General features: G+C 50.9%; 2 protein-coding genes across 4 annotated transcripts; one reads left to right on the forward strand and one right to left on the reverse strand.

Moving 5' to 3' along the window:
* The first annotated feature begins 4939 nt into the window (after positions 1-4939).
* PKN3 (protein kinase N3) lies at positions 4940-22799 on the forward strand. Of its 2 annotated transcripts, none has more exons than XM_036751538.1 (22): positions 4940-4989; positions 8346-8628; positions 9708-9844; positions 11390-11504; positions 11653-11792; positions 12294-12477; positions 15974-16117; positions 16459-16568; positions 16806-16949; positions 17175-17250; positions 17327-17492; positions 17971-18097; positions 18248-18315; positions 18653-18716; positions 18954-19045; positions 19218-19394; positions 20287-20349; positions 20592-20668; positions 21113-21255; positions 21379-21486; positions 21673-21753; positions 22005-22651. In XM_036751538.1, exons 1-22 carry the CDS (start codon positions 4972-4974, stop codon positions 22215-22217), a joined length of 2730 nt encoding a protein of 909 aa, XP_036607433.1. In that variant the 5' UTR covers positions 4940-4971; the 3' UTR covers positions 22218-22651. The 2 variants fall into 2 exon arrangements, with proteins under 2 accessions (XP_036607433.1, XP_036607432.1); XM_036751537.1 differs by lacking the exon at positions 4940-4989 and adding an exon at positions 6620-6700 and having other exon boundaries at positions 22005-22799.
* Positions 22652-25637, reverse strand: ZDHHC12 (zinc finger DHHC-type palmitoyltransferase 12). Of its 2 annotated transcripts, none has more exons than XM_036751539.1 (5): positions 25513-25637; positions 24951-25102; positions 24629-24709; positions 23924-24090; positions 22652-23677 (listed from the first exon to the last, which is right to left on the reverse strand). In XM_036751539.1, exons 1-5 carry the CDS (start codon positions 25610-25612, stop codon positions 23365-23367), a joined length of 813 nt encoding a protein of 270 aa, XP_036607434.1. In that variant the 5' UTR covers positions 25613-25637; the 3' UTR covers positions 22652-23364. The 2 variants fall into 2 exon arrangements, with proteins under 2 accessions (XP_036607434.1, XP_036607435.1); XM_036751540.1 differs by having other exon boundaries at positions 24629-24706; positions 25513-25615.
* Between the last annotated feature and the right edge of the window lie 538 nt (positions 25638-26175).

Genomic DNA, 26175 nt, shown 5'->3' on the forward strand with positions numbered 1-26175 from the left:
GCCCTTAATAAATCCTTGTTGATTTGACAGGGTACATCATTGCTTTAGCTAGGCTAACCTACCATCCGTCCCTTCTGCTGCAGTTGGCCGGAGGTCAGGGTAGGTGGTGGTGAGGATGATTGAATTCTTCCTCGAATTCCAGAGGTTGTTCCCCTGGAAGGTGGCTTTGTAGGCCGGACTGGAAGCTAGGACTATGGTCTGGTCTAGAGGATGGGGAGTGGGCTCTTGAGCAGGGCCTGCCCTTCGGTGATTGGTTAAAGATGAAGTAAACTGTTCCCCACCACCACGCCCCTGCCTTGCCTTTTGCTTTCCCCTGGTTCTGCTCTCTGTCTGATCTCTCCACTTATTGGCTCACAATCCATCTCCTGCCCCACTCCCACCCTCACTCTTGCCCGGACTCTTTCTAGACTCCACATCTTAGTTCTCAACTATCGCCTTGCTGCCCTGAGAAAGCTCTGGCCTTGGGCCCTCTTCTCGCTGGCAGTTCCTTCCTTGGGACCTCCATTTGAAGACAGATTCCTGGCCAAACTTTGTATCACTTTCACCAGGGCTGTCTTTGGACTCTTCCTTCTCCTTGCTGAATTGCATCAACTCAGAGACCCTTCCTCCCCCACCCTCCCCATCTATGTAGTGTCCTTCCTCGTCAGAACGGAAGCTTCTTGTGGGTAGGAACTGTTGTGTTTGCATTTATTTGTATCCCTAGCATCTAGCGGTACCTGGCCACATAGTAAGTGCTTAATAAATGCTTTATGTTTACCTAACTGTGGGTGTCCCCCAAGGCTCTGCTCTGAGCCCTGTTCATTCTCAAGTCCCTGATCTTAGGAGTTCAACTATTATCTCCATACAAATGACTCCCAACTCTGAATATCCAGTGCTAATCTTTCTGGAACTCCAGTCCCATATTACAAACTTGCTTGCTGTCAGTCAACAAGTCGCTAGGTGGCACAATTGATAGAACACGGGACCTGGAGTCAGGAAGACTTGTGTTCAAATCCATCCTCAGACATTTACTAGCTATGTGACCCTGGGCAAGTCACTTAACCTCAGTTTCCTCATCTGTAAAATGGGGATGATTATAGCACCTACTTCCCAGAGCCGTTGTGAGGATCATGTGAGATGATAATTGTAAAGCACTTGGCACAGTGCCTGGCACATAGTAAGCGCTCTGTAAATGTTAGCTATTATTATTAAGTGCTCACTGTCTGCCAAGCACTGTGCTAAGTGCCAGGAGCTACAAAAAACTATGTGTAGAAGGCATCTCATACTTAACATGTTCTAAACAGAACTCATCTTTCCCCTTCCCAAACTTCCCTATTAAACGTCCAGGGCGCCACCCTTCTCCCATTCACTCAGGTTTGTGGTCTCTGTTTGCTCAACTCCTCCCTCTTGCCCAGCATATCCAATCCTGTTACCACATATTTTTGTGTTTCTACCTTCACAGCATCTCTCACATGTCTCCTCTCCGCTCATATAGCCCATTTCGGGCCCTCATCATCTCTCATTCCAATTATTGCGATAGCTTCGTACCTGATCTCCCTGCCTTCATTCCTTTTTTTTCAGGGGGGAAGGCAGGGCAATTGGGTTAAGTGACTTGCCCAAGGTCACACAGCTAGTGTCTGAGGTCGGATTAGAACTCAGGTCCTCCTGACTCCAGGGTCAGTGCTCTACTCACTGTGCCACCTAGCTGCCCTGCCTTCTTAATGCTTTCTAATTTATCCCCCACTCAGCTGCAGGGGTGAAGCCAGACTCACCCCCCACCCCCACCCCGTGAGCTCCATTGGCTCTCTGCTACCTTTAGGATCAAGTATAAAAGTTCCTTGGCATTTAAAGCTCTTCCAACCTTCTCAGGCTTTTAATACTGCATTTGCCTCCACACCGTCTGTGATCCAACCACCCTGGAAACCTCGCAGCTTTTCAGACATGATGCTCCATCACCTCTACTCCTTGCTTTTTCAAGGCTGTCCCTCCTCTTTGAAATGCTCTGCCCCCTCACTTCTCTTGAGTTCTCTGGTTCCTTTCAAGACTCAGATCGAGTCTTACCTTCTCCTAGATGCCTTTCCTCATGTCTGCAATTCCTCCCTTCCCCCCCAAAAGCAGCCTAATCCTCTTTCAGATTACTCTCATTTACTCTTTATGTATTTTGTTGATGTATATGGGGTGTTCTGCTGTGGCTGCTCATCCACCTTTGGGGTCCACCTGGCACCCAATTCTCAGCTGTGGCTGCAGTGGCCACAACCTGCTAACCTTCTTGGCAGAGGGGTTAACCTGTTTTTGGTAACTGACTGGCTTCAAACCTGTCGGTGAGATAGGGGGGGTGTCTACCCAAGCATTTCAAGACTTCCCCTGGCAGAATGGGCAGATGAGAACATTTGTTCCAGTGGCCACGAAGGCAGCTGAGGCAAGCACTGTGGAACACTTAGAGCTTGGTCAGACATGGAAGACACTGAGGTCATCCCGGGCTGTGGCCAGTTGTCCTGACTTTTGTCTTGCCACTGGACTTGGATGACTCTGGAAGAGGGAGTGAGGCGGACAACTTTGCTTCACTTAAATCAATTTACTCTCAAGTCTGTATCATTGGTCATCTTTGAAATGAAGGATGAACAACATATATTTTGGACATACTCCAAGTCTTTTGCACATTTCTTCCATTAAAATGTATATTCCTTAAGGACAGAAACTATTTTTAGTGGTGATGGTGGGGCTTCTCTTTGTATCCATTTAGCTTAACAAAGTGTCTGGCACATAACAAGTGCTTAATAACTGCTTATTGACTGTGTGAGGGGAGAGGAGACATATGAGAGTTATTGTAAAGGTAGAAATAACATTTGGAAACAAATTGGATATAGAAGGTGAAGGAGAGCAACAAATTGATCAATAATTGAGGATGATGCTGAAGTTTACAGCTTGGGGGTTTGAGAAACCAGTGATGCCCTTGGGACAAATAGGAAGTTAAGAATAGGAGAGGGATTTGGGGTGAGGGGAAGATGCCAAGTTCTGTTTTGGACATGTTGAGTTTGAGATGCTCAGGGACGTCTCCATCTAGATCTCCTTTCAGCATCGCAAACTCAACAGAACCTTGCATCTTTCCCCCTAAATCTGGCCCTCCCCCAAATTTCCCTGCTTTTATAGAGGGTACCACCATCCTTCTAGTTCAACCCTAGTCATCCTTGACTTCTCACTTCTCTTCTTCCCCGCTGAATCAGCTGCTAAATCCTGTCTTTTCTGTCTCTACAACTTGTCTCCCATCTGCCCCACCCCTTTCCCCCTCCCAAGGCTATCACCCTAGCGGGGGCTCTTAGCCCCTGCTGCCTGAATGAATCACCTCCCTTCTCCTCTACATCCTCCACACAGTCGTTGAAATAATATTCCTAAAGCACAGCTCTCAGTGGGTAGTTCCCCCACTTAATGCCCTTCTGGACCTCTCTAGCCTCTCCGATAAGACAGAAACTGCTCCGCCCAGTATTTCAAGCATTTTCATTCTGAACGCCTCGGTGAGTTCACGAATGTGAAGAACTCCCTTAACAATGCAGTCAGGCACATGCCCTATATTACAGTCGCCCGGGGCGCTGCCTTATTCAGGGTCATACAGCCGGTGTAAATCAGAAGTGGGACTGGACTCTTCCCGTCTCTGAGGTCGGCTCTCTCTGCCCAACACTCCTCTAAACTCTTTTCCTGAATTCCTAACCATTCAAGGCTCAGTTCAGGTACCGTCCAGGTCCTATGGGAAGCCTGGTTGTCGGCGATCTTCTCCTCCCGGGGTTAGCTCTTTAGTTCAGGTTTCCCACGTGGTCTGTCCTCAGCGGAATACAGTGAGCTCCTTGAGAGCGGGGTTGGTTTGTGTGTGGGGAAAGGGTTCTTCCTCCTGTCTACCGCACCCAGCACGATGACTGGCACATAGTAGGCACGTAAATGTTAGCTGAATTTAATCTATGATATTTTCATTTCCTTAGCTTGTCTTTTTCCCCTGGCTCTGAATCCTTCAGTATGAAAATCGATATACATTTATTAAGCGCCTATCGTGTGCTAGGCATTATGCTAAACGCTGACAAGAAGGAGAAAGTCCCCACTCCCACCCCTAGCTTCTATCTCACCACCGTGAGAGGGGCTCTAAGGACTCTTCCAGCCCCCTAAGGGGGTCAGCTTCCTGCCTGGTCCGTTATGAAACAGAAGACGGGCTCTTGAATCATATACACAGAGAGGATTTAAAGCTCGAAGGACTTTAAGAGACCCGCAGGTCTAAACCCCAAGTTTCACAGCTGAAGAAACGGAAGCACAGAGGGAAATGACTAGCCCAAGGTTACACAAAAGAGAAGTAGCTGAGTTAGAGTTCGAACTCTGGAGAGGCCCACGTCCGACTGAAAATTCGCCGCTCTTCCTGTTACACGGCTCTGCCCCCAGAGATACGGAACACCAAGGAGCACCACTCTTTCCCCAGCGGGCGCCCCGGGACCTAGGGGTCCCCGTCCCCTTGGCTTTTTCTAGCCCTTCTCCAGCCGCCTGCTGGGCAGCACGGAGATAGCCCCCGGGTGGGGGCGCTCAGGGCCAGCCTAGGTGAGGGGGCGGGGACTGCAAGGGGTGTTGGGGTGGGGGGGAAACCTTCTCCAGATCCCCGGGCCGACTGGACCTCAGGACCGGGCTGGGCGCACTGCTGCGGCTCTGGGCTTCCGAACAACCGGGCACGGTTTGTAGCTCAGTCCGGGAAGGGGCGCCGAATCCTCCGATCCTGGGGCAGGGCAGACAGGATTCCCCGGATCCCGGGAGGGGCTCGGGGTCCCGGGGTCTCGGGGCCGGAGCACGGGATTTCCCAGGATCCCGGGAGGGACTTGCAGGGTCTCCATCCTCGAGAGGGGGCGCTGGATCCCGCGTCTCAGGCGCTGCTTCCCCGGGAAGTTTCAAGTTTGAAAGGGCAGTTGGAGGGGCCGGGGCTTCCGGAGGAGCCGGAGCTGCGGGGCCCGAGCCGCTGCGGGCAGCATGGGGGACCCGCGGCAGGTGAGCGCGGCGGGGGCGCTGCAAGGAAGGGGCGGGGACACGGGGCGGGGGGAGGCGAAGGTACAACAGGGGAGGGGCAGGCACATTTGGGGGAGGAGGTGCCCGGGCATCTACCAAGGGAGAAGTGGGCACACCTGGGTGGGGGGAGCGGAGGTACGGCGGGGAAGGGGGCGGCCAGGCAGACGGGGAGGGCGGCTAAAGCTCTACAAAGGGCAAGGAGGAAGCTGTGGGGGAGGTGGGCGACCAGGCAGACAAGGTGGAGGGGTACGCCTGGGCTGATTCAACCTTCGGGGCAGCGACTGGGCAGGTCCCTCCCGCGGGCGGGGCATGGGTGAGGCTGGGTTCACCTGCCCCCAGCTCCAGCTACTGCGAGTTTCCCCTACCCCCACACCTCCTGGGCCTGGCCTCCCAGTCACACACCCCAACCTACTCTCCATATTCCCATCTCTTAACTCCTGAATTCTTAACGCAGGGTCCACGGACAAGGGGTCCTTGCATACATTTCAGGGGATCTGTGGACTTGAGTCCATGATACAAAGTTTAAGATCCTGCCTTAATTCTTCACATTCTCTCCAGGGAGGCAGCCAGGAGAGACCCTGGACTTGGGGTCTCTTCCAGCTATGGAGGCTCAGGAGGGAATAAGGGATCCCCTTTCCTTCCTCCCCCTCACCAAAGATTGCCCTAAAACTCCTGCTCCCTTGGCCACACCACTCACTTCCACTGACCTCTTTAGGGCCACTGGGATGTAATGGGAAGAATCAGGACTGGGAGTCTGGAGACCCAGGACTGCTAGAATTCCTGCTCTAAGTTGGAAAGGCCCTTGGAGGTCACTGGGTGATTGTGAGATTTGGAGCTGGATGGTACCTCCTAGGTCTAGTTCCCCTCCCTCACTTTACAGAGGAAGAACCTGAGCCTTGCCCACAAGTAAATCACACAGATAATGTTAACCTAAAGTCCGGACAATAAGGAGCAGATCCTGTGACTCCAACTGAAGTTTGTTAGATCCAGTTCTCTTTCTACTCACCATGTTGTACTCACGACTGAACCATTCTGCCTACTTCAGGATATGCCCTGCCTCTAACTGGCTTTGTGACCTATTTACTTACTCTCTCTGGACCTCAGTCTCACCCTTCTTAAAATAGTGGAATTTACTCCAGAATACTAATACATCTGTAAGGTCTCTCTCTCCAGGTCCAATAGAATATGAGATATGTCCAGGTTTAGGGAAACATACAGAATATGGTGGGAATGGAGTGCATGAAGAGCCCTAGTCTATATAAAAGAGGGTGCTGAGCTGGTGGAGGGGGGTGGTTCATAGCCCCTGCTAGTGTGGGAAATGAACTTGCCTAGGTTGTCCTTATTCTGGGCCCTGTTCAGCCTCCTCGTCTCTCCTGCTTGAGTGGCTGGTTTGTTTCAAGGGTAGCTTGTACACATTTTCCGATTTCCTGGCCGGGAACCTCCCTACCAGGGAGAGTGACTCAGGACCCTAGTGGCCAGGCCCCCCCCTCCATGGGATCTTTGTTTGCTCAGGAGCTTGGCCTAGGGCCCGGAGCGGGTGGAGGGTGAAGGATTTCCTGAGCTGTTTGGGCCCCCACCCCTGTCTTGGGCCCCAGCTGGACAGGGAGGGGCACACAAGAGGGCAGCTAGAGACCAGTTGGGTCTTCTCTTTCCCCCCAAGGCCAAGAAAATGGAGACTGGTGTGACCCCCAAGGTAAAACACAAGTTTGGAGGGGTCCCCTGGGTGGGGTTCCTCTGGGGTGGTGGCTGAACAGAGTGAGGCCAGTTTCTGCTACCGGAAAGTATTTTAGCTTTGAAATCTGGCAGCCCCTAAAGAGAGTCTTTCGTTTTTGACTCTGAGCAAGTTAGTGAGACAGATCTCTTTCTTACCTCTAGAGACGTGGAGATCTAGTCCGTTCTAGTCCGTGGGTTCTTAACCAGAGAACTTTGCTCTTCTCAGTATCTAAGCCCCATCTGAAGATATTCCTCCGTAGAAATGGTATCCATTGCCATTGATGGGATAGCGGAGAGACTTCCTAGACTGGGAGTCCAGACACCTGGGTTCTAGTCTTGCCTTTGTCGTTAACTCGATGCATAACATTGGGCAAGGTACTTCATTGCCTGGGGTCTCAGTTTCCCCGTATGAAAAACAAGAATAAGAATCCCCCCACCTTACCTTGCGTTCTTGAGTTTTTGTGAGATAACAAATGCGAAATTGCTTTAGAAAGTTTGAAAGCTTATAGCCAGGCAAGACATTGGACCGGTGTGTGTGTGAGGGTTTTGAGCTAAAATAGATTGATTTAGTAGTAGTTATTAGGAAGGACTTAGTGGATAAGTGATGGTGGAAATGCCTTCCTGGGGGATCTTGGGAACTGGGGATTCCCCACCAAAGTTCTTAAATGACTTGGATAGAATCCAAGGGGGGAGGGGAGGAAGTGAGGGAAAACTGGACTGATGACCTTTAAAGGAGATTATGATTATGGGGGACAGATAGAAATCCTGAAGGATGGTGTTGGAATGTCATCCTGCTGGGTGTGAATTCCTGCCTGATGGTCTGACCGCCGGGGCCTTAGTCCGTATTTATTTCTGCCACTTAAGTTGAAAAGGGCTTGTTGAGGAAGTAGGGGCTTCAGGTTTCTCTTCTTGCCCAGGAACCAACTTAGGATCAGAGAGCAGCAAGACAGACATTAGTCTGTAAGTAATATTGACCTTGGCTGATAATAACAACTCCTAGAGAATTTTAATATTTACGAAGTACTTTTCTCACAACCACCCAGTCCATTTTACAGATGAGGGCAGTGAGGCTGAGAGGTGAAGAGGTTACTCAGCTAATGAGTGTCAGAGGCAGGGCTCTATCTTCTAACTCTAGATTCACCTTTGCATACCTGACTTCAATTGGGCTTGTTGTCCTTGGGGGGTCTGTATAAAGCCAAGCTTTAATTTGTATGGATTTGCATAGAGAGACCAGGTTGGCTGTCATAAGGAAAGCAGAAGCTACCAGTAGTGGGAAAGTGGAGGTTCACTGCACTCATTGTTCAATTGCTATGTTCCTCTGTTGAAAGACAACAAGCAAATAATTGGGGGATGGACGAACTCACCTCTTTCAGATGTCTTCCTGACGGGAGATTTCAGATTGGGTAGAGGACAGAGAGAGAAAGCTTGATGTCAGTTCACTCAGGACCTCTGTGCCGTTGAGGAGCTCAGACTGATAAAAGACATATACCTTTGACTCTCAGATCCCTCTAGTACAAGGATTCTCCCCCTTTTTGGGGTCACGGACCCCTTGGGCAGTCTGGGGAAGCCTCTGGCCTCCCTCACATCTGACTGAATTGTGCCTCCTTCTCCTTTATCTCTTGCAGGGGAGTTCCACAGTGCAGCTAGGGTCAGGTGAGAGCTTGCCAGACCCTAGTTCCCAGCATCGTCTGGAAGGTGAGAAGGAGGTGATCCGAAAGGCCATTCAAAAAGAGCTGAAGATCAAAGAAGGTGCTGAAAACCTACGCAGGGTCACCACCACCCGTCGAAACCTGGGCCATGTGGACCAGCTGCTGCGCTCCTCCAACCGCAGACTGGAACAGCTCCACCGGGACCTGCAAGAGCTCAATGCTCATATTCTGCTTCCTGATGAGGCCCAGAGTCCTGCCGGTGAGCCCTGATGGGGGTCTGGTGGACTGGCTATCACGGAAATCGGGAATATGAGGGAAGAGTAAAGGCCCAGTCCCTCATCCCTTCAACCCACCAGAGTTGGGTCTGACAGAAACACTGGGGAAGTGTATGGAGGAGGTTGTGGGATGTGGTCTGGAGGCTTTGTTACATACTCTAAGCATTCTCCGTTTCTTCTTAGTAACCTATCATGGAAGCAACTTGGCCTTGTGGAAAATGCTTTGGATTTGGAGTCAGAGGATCTTGGTCCAAATTCTAGCTTTGCTAATTATTACTTTTGTGACCCTTGGGCAAGTCACTTCCTTCTTCTGTGACTCAGTTTCCCCCCATGAAAAATGAAGAGATTGATCTCTAAGGATGGTTCCTTCTAGCTCCTTTTAACCTCTAAACACTATGAGTCAATGTCCAACAAAACTAAAACTGAAAGCATCTTGGGTCCCCACCTCTGGGGAGTGCCAGGTATGATAGGTGCCCTTTGCTCCAGGAGCTCAGTCTGATGAAGGACGTATATCCTTGACCCTCAGGTCCCTCTAATGAAGGAGTTCCCCTTTATTGGGTTGTGGATCCTTTTGGCAGCCTGGGGAAACTTAATGGCTCCCATCTCAGAATAATGTTCTTAAATGCAGACAAAACAAAACAAAAAACATAAGATTACAAGGGAAACAAATTATAGTGAAATACAATTATCAAAGTAACATTAACAAGTTCAGACCCCAGATTAAGAACCCACCTGTCCTAGTGCATCATCTAATAGATGACTTTGAGCTGCATAGAGACATTGGGGCCTATAGCCCTTTGGTCTCGCCATCACCTGATTTCCTGGACACGGCCATGGCTATCCTTTGCTCTCACAGGCTCTTGTCTTATAGAATGTGCTGGAGAGGCTGGGATGTATCCTGAGGACCGAGGAGTTTCTGGCTGAGCTTAGGAGATCTGCACCCCACTCTTCACCCTAACCCTCGTCTCCTCCTGCTTTCTTTTCCCTGTCCTGAGCTCCCAAACCAAGGTTCAGGAAAAGAAGGTGAAGGCTGGGGTTTTGTTTTCTCCTGTAAATTCCACAGCCTCTGAGCCTCACCCGAGGCAGGAAAAGCTGGTAACCAGACATCTGGAAGCCTTGCGAAAGCAGCTGCAGATAGAGCTGAAGGTGAAACAGGGAGCAGAGAACATGACTAACACCTATGCCAATGGCAGCCCAAAGGTGAGACCCTCATGACCTCATTTAAAGTTGGCCACCAAGATCCCTGGGACATGGGCCTGGGGCAGCAGAGCAGGGAGTAGGTTGGTAAGCTGAGCCTTTAGTGTGGGAACAACTTCTTGTGTTCTCACACTAAATGCTAGAACACTCGGGGTGAAGACAACAGCAATGAACATTTATTAAGTGCCTGCTGTGTGTAGTGTACAGTGCTCATTACTGGGGGAGAGACAAAATTGAGATGAGATCTTGCCTTTATCGCACTTACAGTCTAGTAGGGAGGTAAGATGACATAGTCATTTATAATACAAATTATCACAAGGTAAGTAAGTGTATTAAATCCTAAAGGAAGTGCTGGGTTAGGTCTGATAGAGGATCAAGATTCATGGAGGAAGGGGGCATTTGAGTTTCATCCCTAAAAAATGGGCATGAATTCAACGGGGGAATTAGGGAAAGGGAGTACATTCTAGGCATAGGGAACACTTGGAGCAAAAGTACAGTGATGGGAGAGATCAGGAAGTGTTTAGGTGCCAGAGAATAGTCAGGTTTAGTTGGCTCTGAGTTGAGTGCCAGGAAGGGAGTAATGTGAGATAAAGCTGGAGAAGAAGGGTAGCAAGAGATTGAATGCCAGGCATAGGACCTATACCTTGCCTGGGCTGGCAATAGGGAGAGACTGAACATTCTGGAGCCCAGGAACGACATGACCAGATCTGGACCCTGGAGCTCCGGGGTCCCTACCCTCAGGAGGACCTGGTCTGAGTGGGGAAACCCAGACACCACTCTTGGGGGGCTCAGGCTGACAAGGCAGATGTGGTCCTGGTCCTCAGGGAGGCCCTGATGTGGTAGAGGAGACACAGCCCATCCCTGGGCAGCTCCAAGTCTGAGGAGGGAGAAAAAGCAAGGGAACGAGAGAAGTCCCAGCTAAAATCCCCCATCCTATTGCAAGCCTATCCTGATCTCCCTTAATTCTACAGTGATGTTGATTATTTCCAGTTTAGTCTCTATATAGCTTGATTGTACACAGCTGTTTGCATGCCATCTCCCTTGTTAGACTGTCAGCTCCCTGAGGGCAGGGACCGTTCCAAGGCTTAGACAGTGCCTGGCACATAATAGGTACTTAAATGTTTATTTACCGATGGAGATATTTAAGTGATTATCACAGAAAGAAAAAAAAATTAGTCTCAGGATTGTCCCACTGCTGTGCCTTTGCATGCTTTCCTCCTAGCCTGGAATATTCTCCCTTTCCCTAATTCCACCCCCCCCTTTTTTTTAACCAGTCCTTTAAAGACATAACTCAAATGCCACCTCCTCCATGAAGCCCTCCCTGATCCTATTGGTTAGTAACACCCTATCCAATTACAATTGAAACCTGATACAAATGGGGTATCTGAATCTTCTCTTCTGTAGGGGGATTTTGGGGTAGAGTTTGGAAGGAGGGACAGTTTGGCTTGATAGAGAAGGCTGTATCTGAGGTCTCCTGTAGGTAGAACAGCTAAGTATTGGCTGGGACCTCTAATGGCCTGGTCCCCTCTGCTTCTCCTGAACCCACAGGAACGCAGGCTGCTGTCGGCTGCTCAGCAGATGCTTCGAGACAGCAAGACAAAGATTGAGCTTCTCCGAATGCAGATCGGGAAGCTGGGAGCCTCTGGGGAGGCTCTGGTGCCAGGTGAAGTACCCTGAGCCCCTGGCTGGGGAAGGGCCTGAGGTCTGGATTGGGGAGGAAGGCATAGCCTGGTCCTGACATTTCTCCCATGGCTCTCTTCTTCCTCCCTCCTACATTATCCCCACCTACTCCTATGCACACACTATCCCAGGGCCAGAGCAGCGAAGGGAGCTACGGGCTGGGGACCTTCGTCATCGGTTTCGTATAGAGACAGCTGTAGCAGAGGGTGCCAAGAATGTGGTGAAACTGCTGGGGGGCCGCAGGCTGCAGGACCGTAAGGCCCTGGCTGAGGTGAGACTAGAGACCCAAGGCTGAGGAAGGGGGGGTTCCCACTGGCTGGGTGTCAGGCCCTCTGGGGTCCCATCCTCTGAGAGGAGGCAGGATGGTACATGAAAAGAGGAGTCAGTTTAATGTCAGAGGACCTGGTTTCAAGTCCTGATTCAGTTCTTTGCTACCCGGGTGACCTTGGGTAAGTTACTTTGGCTCTTTGGGCCTCAGTTTCCTCATCTGTAAAACAAGGGGGATAGGCTTGATTTAAATCCCATGAGTTACTCTGCCACCTTGGGTGCTGACTCAGCTGACGGAGAATGCCTTTTCTGCCCCTGCCCCCTTCACCCTTTCTCCTTCCTCCCTCCTCTCCCCAGCCCTCTCAGGTCCTCCTTTCCTAGTCCCTGAGTGGGCCAATAAGGAAGGGTGCTCTGGATGGGCCTTAGAGGGAGATGGTGGGGCAGGGCATTTGGGGGGACCCTACTGGCCTCTACACTGTCTCCATTTCCTCTCTCTGCCTTGAAGGCCCAGACTCGGCTTCGAGAATCCTTGCAGAAGCTGGACCTCCTGCGGCTGGCTCTGGAACAGCTAATGACAGAACTTCCCCCATCTCATCCACTCCGAATCCTTGTGGCCCGAGAGCTACGGGAGGGCATGCCAGGGAGTCCCCAGCCCACTGGGTGTCTCATCAAACCCATAGCCCTCACAGGTAAGGAACATAATCCCATGCCCCTTGTTCCCAGGATATAGAGGAGGGACTAGAGGCAGTGACCTTGATGCCCACTCTAGGCTCAGCCGTTGCCTCATTGCCCTCTGCCTCTGGCCTTCATGGTACAAGATTCAGGGCTGGGGAGGCTGAATATGGTGTTACTGGGGTGTGTTAGATTTCCCCATGTTCTTCAGGCTTAACTTCTCCTTCCCTTCTTTCCCAACTTCTCAAACCCTACTTTTAAGGAGAGAGAGTCTTGTACTGAGAGTCAGGAAGACTGACTCACTCTTCCACTATGGAGTGGAAGTGGGGGAGAGCTAGAGGCCAGGAGATGGCATCTTTGAGGTCATTAGATTTCTCTAGACCTCTCTTTACTTGTATGTTAAATGATATTACCAAATTGGACCCTGCCCCCCCTCCCTGGGATATGGTGATGATCCAGAGCATTAATGAAGGTGAAAAAAGATACTTGACAAAGTTTTAAATTATTCCACAAGTGCAAAGTAGCATTATTTATTGTAATACCAGCACTATTATAATGATAATAGCAATAATTCCCTCTTTGCTTCCTTATTGCTTGAGGTATCTTGGCAGAGGCCATATGACCACATCCTATAGAGGGGAATCCTACACTGACATTGAGTTGAATGGGGTAATCTCTAAGCTCTGATGTTCTAGAGTTCTGTTCTAGCATCCTCTCTTGTAAGGTCCTTGCCAGCTCTAACATTCTTTCAGTCTGTATTTTTCAGTCCCCTTCTTCTTGTCTTCCTTTGGCTCCCTCATGTCTGCCATCTCCCTCTTTTTCTGCCATATTTAACCTCTTTATGTACTTCTTTTTAACTCTCTCCCCACTCTTGTGTTTGAGTTGAAAGTCCCCTAGGAGGTCATATCTCAGGGTTTCCAGAATCAAGGAAATGATAGAGAACAGTCTACTTTGAGACCCTCAGGGCATGGAAGGGCAGTCTCTGAGGATCCAACCTCAAGATGCCCGAGAGGGCTGCAGTGCCTCTGAACCACAAGAGAGGAGGAAGAGAGGAGCAGCCCTAGATTCCCCTTCCCAAGCATAAGGATATTTACGCGTTCCATGGGGTGACTGTTGGACTAAGTGGGTGTCTTCTCATCAAGGACTTGAACCTCCTGGGGTTCCTCTTTCTTCCTTGCCTCTCTCCCAGAACTGGGGATTTCTGACCCTGGTTAATAAATGAATCAGTTAGCATTTATTAGAAAGATAAAACATTTATTAACTACTTATTATGTGCCATAAAATGACTTAGTTTTAAAATAAAATTTTATTGATAGCTTTCATTTTTACATCACCTAACATTTCCCAGTGTCCTTTCCCCCATGCTTCCCAGAGAGCCATCCCTTGCAATAAAGAAAGCAAGTTCAACAAAATTAACAGATTGAAGAAGTCTGACATATGTCCAGTGTCCCACACTCAAGTTCCTGACTCCTCCCCTACAAAGAAGCAGGGAGTGGCATCTTCTCAGACCCCATCTTTGGGACAAGCTTAATCATCATAATTTCTAACCATTCTCTTTCACTCATTTCGTTATTGTTGTTTTCTCCCTCCATACGGTCATATTGGTGTATAGATTGTTTAGCTGGTTCTGCTTACTCTGCATCAGTTGGCATTTTAATCTTCCAGTGCTGCTCTGTATTCTTCACGTTCATTGTTTCTTGCAGCTCAGTAATATTCCATTGCATGATAGGTACAGAAAACTGAGTTAGCCATTCTCCAGATGTTGGATGGCTACTTTATTTCCATTTCTTTGCTGCCTCAAAGAATGCTACTATAGATAATTTGATGTCTGCGGGGCCTTTCTTTTTGTCAAATCAATCATTGTTTTCCAATGGCTCTCTATGTAGTTTGAAGAAAGCATGATCCCTACCCTAGAAGGGCTGACACCCTGGTTGGAGAATAAGACACAACAGATAAAAATAGAATCTTCCCCATAGTTTTCCAGCCTTTCTTTCTCTTCTTGATATGGTGGCCAGAGTGCTGGACTTGGGTTGCACAGCTAATAAATAAGTATTGGAGCTGGGATTCAAACCCAGGTCTCTTCTGATGCCATACCTCACACCAATAGATTCTCAGTTTCCTCATCACTAAAACAGGAATAATAATATTTGTCCTTACATTACAGGGTTGTTGAGAAGAAAATGCTTTGTATACTTTAAGGTATCATGTAAATACGAGTTGGGGTGGGGGAAGGTTTATGTGACTTCTCCCCACCTTCCAAGTCCCATCTCAAGTGCCAACTCTTGAAGGTTAGAGTGGTCAGAGATATCTTTCCCTTCTGAATGTACATAGCATTTACTATTTGTACCACTTTTTTTGACGTTTTGCAGATCCTCCGTAGTAGCATTATTCTTTTCTCTTCAACTGAGGTCAGGTTCTTGAGGGCAGGGGCCATATCTCCTCCTGTGCCCCTTAAAGGCTTGGGAGCAGAGCCAACAAGACTGGATGTAATATTAGAACATAAGCTCTTTGAGGGCAGAGACTGTCTTTACTTTTTTTTTAATTCCCCAGTTCTTAACATAATGCTTGGTAATAGAGTTTAATAAATGCCTTTTCATTCATTCATTTCTATTCATAACTTAGCATAGGACAAGCCCACATCTTGAATTTCCTAGAAGTGTCCCAATTTTAAGAAGTACACTTTTGATAAGACTTAGCAAAAGAAATAGCTTCTATCAGATGATGAGTTTTGATTTTTGATTCAGAAAATAGAGTTATCATGAGACTGGAGGCGATTAATCAGTCTCTTATGATTTCTGCCTTCAAATATTTTTGAAAGGTGGTTATATGGGAGACAGATTGGACTCTTTCTGCTTGGTCTTACAGGGCAGAACTAGAAGCAACGAGTAAGTTGAAGGAAGACAAATTTTGGCGTAGCACAAAGAAAAATTTTGGAATACTCAGAGCTGTGTGACAATGCTATGAGCTTCTTTGGGAGACAGTGGGTTCTCCATTGCTGGAAGTCTTCACTCAGAGGCTGAATGACTACTTGTCAGAGATGCCATAGAAGGGATTCTTGCTTTGGGCAGGGGTTGGACTAGATGACCACTGAGGTTCCAAGATTTTCTGGTGCTTTTGAATGGTTCAGATCACATGGGCTCTAGGAGCTCAGGGCAGTGTCCCTCCAGGGTTGCTGCTCCATCTCCCTGACTCTAAGGATCTCCTCTCTGTCCCACCCTAGAGGGAGGGAGCAGATGATAGAACAGCTTAGCAATGGTTGATCTCTGAGTGGTGGCTGTCCCCTCCCACAATTCCCCTGGTTCCCATGACTGCAGATATGGCTCCCTGCTTTCCCTTTCTCTCTCCCTTATTAGACTTTCTGAGAGGTGAGAGGAAGCCAGGGGCCAAATGGTTCTGACTGAACAATGTTCTTCATTCTTCAACCAGTATTTCCCTACTCTAAGTTCTGAGTCTGTTGAGCTTAAGGATAATGGGAAAGAAGATTAAGTCTGAACCTGGCACTGTACCCCACAGGGACCCTGGAGGTTCGGCTCAAAGGATGCCAGGAGTTGTTAGAAGTGGTTCCTGGCCGATCCCGTGTGTCTGCGTTGGTGGGTAGCCCAGGAGAAAGTCGACCATGGAGCTGGGGCAAACAGCAGCGTGTTGAGGAACTGACCAGTGAGTTTGGGAAGGGACCAAGGTGGGACACTGGGGGAGATAACCCTTCGCTCCTTGATATTTCCTTCTTTGGAGCTTTGTACCTCTGCCCCCAACTTGTGACTTAGTCTTGCCCATGGCAGGGGAGTCTTTAGCTTGTTTGTGACCTTTCTTTCCTGTGCCCCACTTGGCCTCCCCCTGCCCTCTAAGTTCACTGCACTCCTGCCTACGCTCCCTGGCACACTCTTCTCCATCTCATTGGCCATGTCCTCCATTAAGGGTCTCCCTGCCCATTGAATTCCTGGTACTCTTACACTCCCTGGTAATCCATCTCCTGCCCTCATTGGGTCTGCTCCTTACAGAGGAAGTTCTGGCAGTGCTGAAGGTGGATAACCATGTAGTGGGCCAAACAGTTTGGGGACCTGTGAATGCTCAGGCCTGGGACCAGACTTTCCTGATCCCCCTAGAGCGGGTAAGGCTGAGACACGGGCCCTGGTCAGTTGGGTGGAATTAACACTCTTCTTTTGGCTGGAATTAACACTTCTGAGTCAAAATTCTGCCTCCTCACCCTTCCCTAGATGAGTGAAGGGTCTTCTTTTCCTGGTGTCTGGGCCCCCATCCATGTCCCTATTGCCCTGCAATTTAGCTTGCCCCTCACACTGGCTCCACCGGGAAGGAGCTGTGTCCCCCAAACCAACTCCCATTTTAGTCTCGTGAATTGGAGATTGGGGTCCAGTGGAAGGACTGGCGGGAGCTATGCGGTATAGCTTTCTTGAGACTGGAGGATTTCCTGGACAATGCACGCCACTCTTTGTCCTTGGCTTTGGAGCCTCAGGGCCAGCTCTTTGTGGAGGTAATGCAATCCCTCTTCTCTATGCCATTTCCTAACTCTATATACCCTTTCTCTTTCCTTATTTTCATTATCAGCAGTATTCAAAAATGAATTAAAGAAATGAAGAGCAAAAAAATAGGAGGTGGGAAAGTAAGGGGAGATAGCCCTCGATTAAGAGCTGCTTCCCCAGAGAAGGTATAATACATGTAACCCCTATGGCCTCTCCTCCCTCCATGCTGCCCTTAGGTGATGTTCTGTGACCCTGTTATCGAAAGGAGGCCTCGGCTTCAGAGACAGAAGTGCATTTTTTCCAAACACCGAGGTGAGGAGTCTGGTGGAGGTGGGATGGCTCTGGCAGAGCATGTGGGGGGGAGCTGACTTGGCTGCATTTCTTCTAGGTCAGGATTTCCTTCGGGCTTCACAGATGAATATCAGCATGGCGGCATGGGGTAGACTGGTCATGAGCCTTCTGCCTCCTTGCAGCTCCCTGAGTAACCTCAGCTCTCCTGGGGGGCGGCCCTCCCCAACCTCCCCACATGACTCCCCTGGCTCCTCATCCCCCAGGTAAAGTTTAGTGGAGGTGGAGAAGGAAAAGGCTTTCTTTGTTCGTCCAAGGTCACAATCATAGGGTAATAGATTTAGGATTGGATGAGGGAACTTAGGAGATCCTGCTAAACCCCTTTATTATATAGGTGAGGAAACTGAGGAAGCTTACAGTGGTTAAGTGAGTTGCCCAAAGTCACACAGGGGCAAATGACAGACATCAGGCCTTTATGTCCAATGGGCTTTGCTCCTTCACCAAGTTAACTAGGGATTCATGGTGTGGAGGACAGAGTGCTGGATTTGGAGTCACAAGATTTGGATTCCAATCTTGTTTCTGCCACTTATTTCCTGTGTGAAATTGGGCATTTGATATCTATGGGCCTCAGTTTCCTTGCTTGTACAAAGAGATGGTTGGATGAGAGATGACCCTTCAAGTTCTAAAATGCCATGATTTCATGGAGGCCTCATCTCCTTGCTTTGTCTTCCCCATTGCTCATAGTTCCTTCCCTCTGACAAAGCCTCTGGTTGGGGAGGCCCCACCACGGAAGGCCCTGGCAGGGGAGCAGCTGCCACCAAAGCCCCCACGTCTCTACCTGCCCATGGATTCAGCTTCTGTGGAGTCACCGGTGAGGGGCAAGAGGGTGGAGGGTGAGGGGCATTTATTTTCTCCCTTTTATTCTCTTCCATCCTGGGGTGAACAGGGCCAGAGTGGTCTTTGGGAGGGGAGGCCAATTTTGTCTTGGAAGCTCTTCTCCCCCAACCCCATTTTCTTGCAGTGCACCAAACGTCCCCACATGGAATACAGGAACAATCCGAGACAGGGGCCATGTACCACACCCAGCAGGTAACCACCACTACCCAGGATCAGAGTTTGAGTCTTCTCGGATTGGGAATAACTCAGTTACCTAGGGAATCCCTCTGTGATAGGGTTGTGTGGGGGTGGGAGGTGAGGCAGAGGTGGAGGGGCTAGAGGCAGTGACCTGGATGCCCCACTCCAGATTCAGCTGTTGCTTCATTGCCCTTGGCCATGCCTCAATTGTCGCAAGTACAAGATTTAGGTGGTAAGAGGAGCCAGGGCCCAGGAGGCTGAATATGGTATTCCTGGTGGGTATTAGTTTTTCCCTCATTCTGAAGGCTGCCCTTCCCCTTCCTCCGGCACCCACACTTCCTCCTTCTTGTAGGAAACCTCCCAAGTTCCAAGACTTCTGTTGTGTTGCTGTGCTGGGCCGTGGTCATTTTGGGAAGGTATTATAGGACTTCAGAGAGAGAGGTCTCAGGTCATAGGGTGCTTCCCACTTGGGTATGGGGAAGTGGGGGTGGCAGGTGGGGAGAACCTAGGAAGTAGGAGATGGAAAATGATCCTCTCCCTGGGGAGGAGATAGGGCTTGGCAAATGTAGGCACTCATTGGGATGCCACCGGATTATTTTCACTGGATGGTATAGGAACCTCCCTCTTAGTCCCAGCCTTCCTCTATGTCCCAGGTCCTCCTTGCTCAGTATAAGAAGACTGGGACATTCTATGCAATCAAGGCATTGAAGAAGCAGGATGTCTTGAGCCGGGATGAGCTGGAGAGGTGAATGGATGGGAGCACCTGTTGTCCTCAGGGGTGGCTGTAGTAACCAGGGCTGTCTCCAAGGCAAGCAGATGGGGAGAGGGATGGCAGGTGGCCCCAGATAAAGAACACCCTTTGGAATTAGCCTCTCAGCCTAGGCTCTGATGCCCACACCCCATTTCCTTCTGTGCAGCTTGTACTGTGAGAAGCGGATCCTGGAGATGGTGGGCCGCTCTGGCCACCCCTTCCTGCTCTCTCTGCTGGTGTGCTTCCAGACTTCCAGCCATTTTTGTTTTGTGACCGAGTTTGTACCTGGGGGTGATCTGATGATGCGAATCCATGCTGATGTCTTTCCTGAGCCCCAAGCTCGGTGGGCATTCCCCCCTTCCTTCCTCTTGTAACCCCACACCTCTTTCCCCTGCTCCCATTCTCTGCCTAACTGCCAGGCTGGCAATATACCCTTTCCTCTGGTCTCCTCAACCCCTGGTAGGCTTTACAAGGCCAGCTGTTGGTTCATATATCTATATTTTTTCATTCAATTTAACCAATACTTATGTTTAAAGTACCGTGCTGGGTCTTGGGATTCAAAGATGCAAACTGTTCTATAATAGTCACTGTCCTCAAGGAGTTTCATCTATTACTTGACATAGGCACAAATAGACAGCTGGATGGTGCACTGAATAGAGTGCTGGGTCTGAGTCAGGAAGATCTGAATTCCAATCTGGCTTCTGACATGTAGTAGCTGTGTGACTGGGCAAGTCATTTTACCTTGGCTTCAATTTCCTCATCTGTAAAATGTGATAACAGCGCTTACTTCACAGAGATGTCTTGAGGTTCAAAAGAGATGCCATGAGGTAGAAAAAGCACTATGTAAATGCTAATACTACCAAGTGTAATATGAAGTAGAGTGTGATATTGGCAAAGGGGAGAGACACAGTGCTCCCGTCTAATCTCCCATGGATGGGGTCACTTTCAGCTGCTGAGGTCTAGGAAGCCTTTGTAGAAAAGATGGCACCTGAGCTGAGCAATGTTAAGAGAAGGATTTCAGCAAGCCCTTGGGGCCAGTGTAGGTACTACATCTTTCCCATGAGAGCAGGGGGTCCTTGAGGGTGGTCCTTCTCTATTTTTCACTCATATGCTGAGGGTCTTCCTTCTGCCCTCTCTCTGGCTCATGGAGCCCTGTGTGTCTCAGCCCATGAGCTCTTATCCTTAGACTTTCTCTAGGGTTCCCCTCACATCTAACTCCTGTGATCTCTCTCCAGGTTTTACCTGGCTTGTGTAGTCCTAGGCCTGCAGTTTCTGCATGAGAAGAAAATTGTCTACAGGTAAATGATGCTCACTCAGCCTGCCAAAGAAGGAAAGGGGTGTGAGGGACCCTCCTGCTTTTGAGTCTGGGCTCCTTCATGGGAAATGCCCCAGTTGTGGGATAGGAGGAGAAGCCCCTTTCCTTCCTAGCTTTTCCCAAGAGCATCAATCCAGAGGAACTCATCAATGGAGGACCCTAGGACCCAGTCCCCTCAGTGGCCTCTTCTGCTGCCTTATTTCCACTTCTCCCTTTGGTCATCAGGGACTTGAAACTGGATAATCTCCTCCTGGATGCCAAGGGTTTTCTCAAGATCGCTGACTTTGGGCTGTGTAAGGAAGGTGAGCTTAACTTGGGGGCAAAGGACAGACCAGGTGCTTCGAACCCAGGGGTCCTCACCATAGCCTTCTTGGCATCTTGCTTTCAGGGTTAGGGTCAGGTAGTCATGTAACCTCCAATGTGGCCAATCCTTTGCTCAATTCCAGCCTTCGCTCAATCCTCTTTAGATGAGCTCAGACTCAGTTTGGTTCCACTTGGGAGGAGCTGCCTCTCTGTTCTCCTTTATCTACTGGAGCTATGTGGATTCCCCAGAGGGTTCTTAGGCAAGAAATCTATGTATGAAGTGCATAGAGCAGACGGAGGCATTGGTCTGAAAGGCAGTGGGAGATGACTTTGTTTTTTCCTCAATTATATATTAGGAATTAAGAGTTTTAGGTGCTTATGCAGATAATACTGAGCACTACCTCCTTTGGTCAGCTGATCTGGTACTGATGTTGGCCTTGCAGGGATGGGTTTTGGAGACCGTACCAGCACATTCTGTGGGACTCCAGAGTTCCTGGCACCTGAGGTGCTGACAGATGAATCATACACACGAGCAGTGGACTGGTGGGGGCTGGGTGTACTGCTTTATGAGATGCTGGTGGGTGAGGTGAGTCTATTCCCCACTATTTTGCTTCTGCACAAGCCCAGAGCACCCTTTGGGGCACGAAGCCAGGTAGGAGGGACTTGATAGGAGCGAACTCACCTCTACCTGAAATGCCTGTCTTCACAGTGCCCATTCCCTGGGGACACAGAGGAGGAGGTATTCGACTGCATTGTCAATGAGGAAGCTCCCTATCCCCACTTCTTGTCAGTGGAGGGACTTGCACTTATTCAGAAGGTGGGCACCCAGGTTGGGGACAGGATGTTGTGAGTACCTTCATCCTTGTTGCAGAGCTCCCTGGCCCTCTGTTCCATCCTCATCTACCAGACATTTAAAGTTCTTACTCCTGTCTGGCAGCTGTTGTGAGGAAGGAGAAGAGGCCTGGGCTGCCTGAAGTGAGCATTGTCCCCTGTGTCTTCTTAGTTACTCCAGAAGTGTCCTGAGAAGCGTCTGGGGGCAGGTCGGAAGGATGCAGAGGAAATAAAAGTCCATCCTTTCTTCAGGGTAAGGTGGTGGTGCCTCCAAGCAGGGTATGAGTGTGTAATTGTTGTGAATTGGTGCCTTGCTTTGTGACTGAATACTCCTGGGCCAGCCATGAAATCAGGTTGAGTAGGGGGTGGGCAGGTAAAAAGAGGATGTGACATCTGAAGAAGTTGGGAGAGGAAGTATCTGGGAGTAGATTGGTGTGGAGGTGTTAATAATGACTGATGCCTCTGACCCCTCTTCTGTCTTTCTCTCTCTCCCCCTTACTTCAGTCCACAGATTGGGAAGCTCTGCTTTCTTGCCGGGTCCAGCCTCCCTATGTGCCGTTGCTTCGTGGGCCTGCTGACCTCTGCCACTTTGACCAGGAGTTTACAGTGCTTTCCCCAGCCCTGACACCTCCTGATCCCCGCTGTCCACTCAGCTCCCGACAGCAGGCTGCTTTCCGGGGCTTCGACTTTGTCTCAGACCGGTTCCTGGAGGTCTGAGCTGCTGCGGAGCGGGGCAGCCTTGGGTAGTACAACACATCCCTTTCTTCTTCACCCAGCTGGGTTTACAGAGAAAGCCTGGGGGCAGGGGAAGCCTGGTAGGCCTTCTATATGTACTTTATGTGCCCCTAGTATGCCCTTCTCTCCTCTGTGGGCAGACCCCACCTTCCACTCACCTTGAAGCTTTAGGAATCATTTCTCACAACTTTTGCACTGTTTCCTCTCCTTGAAACTATTGGCCATCATCCACCCCAGGGAAAGGAATGCTCTTCCTTATTTATGAGCCTCATTCTGGTCCCGATCATTCCCCTCTGCTCCCCTGAGGACAAGCAGGGAAGGATGAGGAAGAGGCTCCCCTTGAGTTACAGGACCTTCCAGAGTTAGGTCTGGGTTGGGTAGGGATGGGACAAGAACGTGGGAGTTAGCGAGTGAGCTGGTGACGGTCAGCAGTCAGGGTTTATTGACCATTTCTGTACAAAGCACGCCCCCCTGCAGGGTCACAGTGGGAAGCAGCGGGCACTGGTAGGGTTGTTTTTTAAACAATCTACCTGCTTTCTGGATTATTAAATTTGTAAACTGCAGAACCCTAGGAGAGCTGGTCTGAATTGGGAAGGCCGGGGATGCTGAGGGGAAGGAAGGAAAAATGTAAAAGTTCTGAGGCTTCACAGAACTAAAATTCAAAGGCCTTTACACTAAACAGGGCTGCTCACACAAAGAGACTGGGTGCATATTTGAGCCTCAGTTCCTCTTGCCTTCCTCCTTGGGCCTTGGGCCAGCCAAGACCTCCCCTACACTACCTCTGTGACCATTTCCAGTTGGCCCTTAAAAGTCCTATCATCCAAATCCCCAGTCCTGACCCAACTTAATAAGCCTCTGGGATGAAGCTTGTCTCCTGGGAAGGGGGCATTGTTCTGCACTCGGGCGGTTCCACAGGGGGTCCGGTAACCTGCCACAGGAATGGAGAATGGGAAAGAATCCAGGGTTTAGGCACAAATGGGTCAAAGTGACCTTCTTCCCCAGTACCTTGTGGGGACAGAAGTGACAAGATGGAGTGAAATCTGGGTGCAACCTTGACAGGCTCATGTAAGTCAGCCCGAATGGGTGCCATCACAGAGTTTGCCCCTACTGCCCACTCCTCCTAGAAGCCCTACACAGCCTCTCCCTCTTCCTCTTGGGCATAGAGTACCTCCCAGGGCACAGCCCCATAGCCACAAAAGAATCGAGCCAGGTTTCGGGCAAGGCCACGGTCAAAGGGGCTATCGGGACGGTGGCGGAGGTAGGCGATTCGATGTGGGGAGATAAACTCCCAGGTGGTCATATCGCTGGCCACCAGGTAGAGATGAGAGGCCAGAAGCAGCGTCACCACAGTTGAGAAGAGGCCCAGCAGCAAGAAGGTGGCAAAAAGGAGACCATTGTGCTGGAACCAGCTTTGCCAGGGCTCATGGAAATGGAGGCCAGACCTGCAGGGGGTGGGGGGAAAAGAGCAGCATTGGGAAAGAACTTTGGTCTTTCTGAGAGGAAACAGACCCATGTCTTCATCTGAACCATCCCTAGGGTCTTGGAAGCTGTTGGACACATACTGCCCTGTGGTTCCATATTGTAGGGGCTGTCCCAGACCCTGTCCCTTCTGAAGTTTCTCTGTCTCCCCCATGCCGGCCTCTGGGCAAGGAGGGAGGACAAATCTCCAAGCTGGGGAGAATACGTACCAAGCCAGGTGCAAGCCCCACAGGAGCACCACCAGCTGAACTGCCAAGTAGGCCAAGAAGAGGGGGTGGTTGCGCTCACCCACACAGTTTTCAATCCAAGGGCAATGGTGATCAAAACGACGGACACAGCGTTTGCAGGAGCGGCAGTGTTTGGAACGAAGGGGCTGCTGTGGGGTTTGGAAGGGGATGAGGACAGCATGTTAGTACCAGGGCAGGGACGAATGCTCATTTTGAGCCTAGGGACATTAAGGCTGCTAAAGGGAGGGGAAGAGCTCCCAGTGGGGAAGGGGAGAGAGTATATACTTTTTTTTTTTTGTAGTGCGCCTCGATCTGTATTAAAACTTCACAGTTCTTTCTCTGGATGAAAAGAGAGTACATACTTGCAAAAACACCAACAAGGCTGTAACTAACTAGTTGTGAGCATAGCCTGTCATATCTGAGCTGCTGGTCTGATTACAAAGACCAGAAGTAGGTGCAAGGCTGGGAATACTTCCTGGAGAAGGTGAAACTCGAGCAGAGTTTGGAAATCTTCCAAGGGAAGAAAAATCATATCCCAGACAGGGCGAGCGGGGGTAGGGAGGAAGAGGGGAGTTGAATGGCATCTCAGCTGCTCCCTTGGACTCCATCAAGCTGAGGGAGGTCAAAGAGCCCATTCGGGAAGGAGGTGGTGTTGCCTCCGATGTCCCTTCTGTCTCCTTCACCAACCTGTAGCAAACAGTAGCCACAGCGCCGGAGCCGGAGTGTCTTTGGGGGGATCATGGCCGTCTGCTCCTCCTTGGGGTCCTTCTAAGTAGAAAGACAGAGAGGAACAGACATTAGACCCAGGTCTGGAAATGTTCCATACACAAGGGACAAAATGAGGCGGGGTGGCCAGCCCAGCGTTTGGGGAATCTGGGTTCTGGTTTCAGCTCTGGGGAACACCCGTCTTCCCATCTCCACGGGGGAATGATGGGTGGGGACGGGATTAAAGCTCAGACCGTCCCTCGGCCTCTCCCCTCCCCCAGCTCCTTGGGGCAGCGGGGGTTACCTGGAGCTGGGGCGGTGGGGACTCCAGGTCAGGACCCACGTAGCCAGGGTCCATGAGGGAAACGGCCAGGTAGAGCAGCAGGGAGCAGAGCACCAGCAGGATGAAGAGCAGGGGCTGCAGCAGCTCCCCTCTGGCTTCCTGCTGCTTCAGTTCTGCAGTGAGGGGGACAAAAGGAGAGACCCACAAAGACAGAGATAGGCGCGAGGGACACAAACAGGGAGGAGCGGCCGGCGGAGGCGGGGGGATGTCCAGCGGGGAGGGACGCGGAGTCCCGGAGCAGCGGCAGGAAGAAATGACAGCACGAGAGGGACAGAATCGGGGGCCGGGGGGAACCGGAGGCAGGCAGGGGCCCCCCAGAGGGCGGGCGCCCGGCCGCAGGGGCCGAGTCCGGGCTCCCGCAGACAGGGGCCGGCGCGTGCGGGGCGGTGGCCCGGACCAGATGCGGGTTCCCGGGGATGGGGTGGGGAGGGGGACACCCAGGCTGGCTTTCCGGGTGTGGGAATCGGGCGGGGGCGCGGTTCCCACAGGGGCCGGGCAGCGATCGGGCGGGGCCCAGGCTCACCGGTCTCGTGCAGGAAGAGCACCAGCGTGATGCCCCAGGTCAGCACCGTGTGCCCAGTCCGTACCAGGACCCCGGGGCTGAGGAGCGCCCGCGGCCCCATCGCCTCGGCCCCGGGCCCCGCCCCCCACCCCGACCCGACCGCAAACCCGGAAGAGGCGGTCGAACGCGCCTCGGCGCCTGGGGATTAGAGGAACCAGGACGAGAGGGCGGGAACTATATGGAGCGCCAGGAGTGAGGATTGGCTGAAGGCTGGGGAGGCGGGACTCCCGGGGCTGACAGGTGCGGAGGAGGCCGGGGGCGGAACCGGGCTGCGCGCTCCGAGGTTCTTTGAAAAATACCCGCCCCTCCCCCGCCCCCCGCGCGTGACCACGCCCTCCGGCCTCGCCTCCAGCAGGCCCCTCCCCGGAATTTAAGCGGCCTAGAGAAAGATGGCCCCGAGCCTGGCTTCCTTGGGCCGGGTGATCTTGTGTGGGGCTGGCTTTCTTATCCTCGCAGCAGCTCGTGCCCACAGCCCCCCCCACACGTGGTCTCTTCAGTCGGGCAGGGGCTGTTTCGTTTTTGTCTTTGTACTCCCAACCCCCCCGCACTTGGCAATGGATCCTAAATACTGCGTTTGTTGACTGATAGGTGGGACAGGGGCGTCCCCCTCCCCTCCTTTCCAGG

Source organism: Trichosurus vulpecula, chromosome 3 (genome assembly GCF_011100635.1).
Source record: "Trichosurus vulpecula isolate mTriVul1 chromosome 3, mTriVul1.pri, whole genome shotgun sequence".
NCBI lineage: Eukaryota > Metazoa > Chordata > Mammalia > Diprotodontia > Phalangeridae > Trichosurus > Trichosurus vulpecula.

Bases quoted from the DNA above. Each gene is read 5' to 3' on its own strand.
- PKN3 (XM_036751537.1), top strand. From the start codon at position 6,677: ATGGAGACTGGTGTGACCCCCAAG. The intron at 6,701-8,345 runs GTAAAACACAAG...TATCTCTTGCAG, and splicing joins AGACTGGTGTGACCCCCAAG to GGGAGTTCCACAGTGCAGCT. The intron at 20,669-21,112 runs GTGAGCTTAACT...TTGGCCTTGCAG, and splicing joins CTTTGGGCTGTGTAAGGAAG to GGATGGGTTTTGGAGACCGT.
- ZDHHC12 (XM_036751539.1), bottom strand. From the start codon at position 25,612: ATGGGGCCGCGGGCGCTCCTCAGCCCCGGGGTCCTGGTACGGACTGGG. The intron at 25,103-25,512 runs GTGAGCCTGGGC...CCCTCACTGCAG, and splicing joins GCTCTTCCTGCACGAGACCG to AACTGAAGCAGCAGGAAGCC. The intron at 24,710-24,950 runs GTAACCCCCGCT...CTTTCTACTTAG, and splicing joins CCCCACCGCCCCAGCTCCAG to AAGGACCCCAAGGAGGAGCA.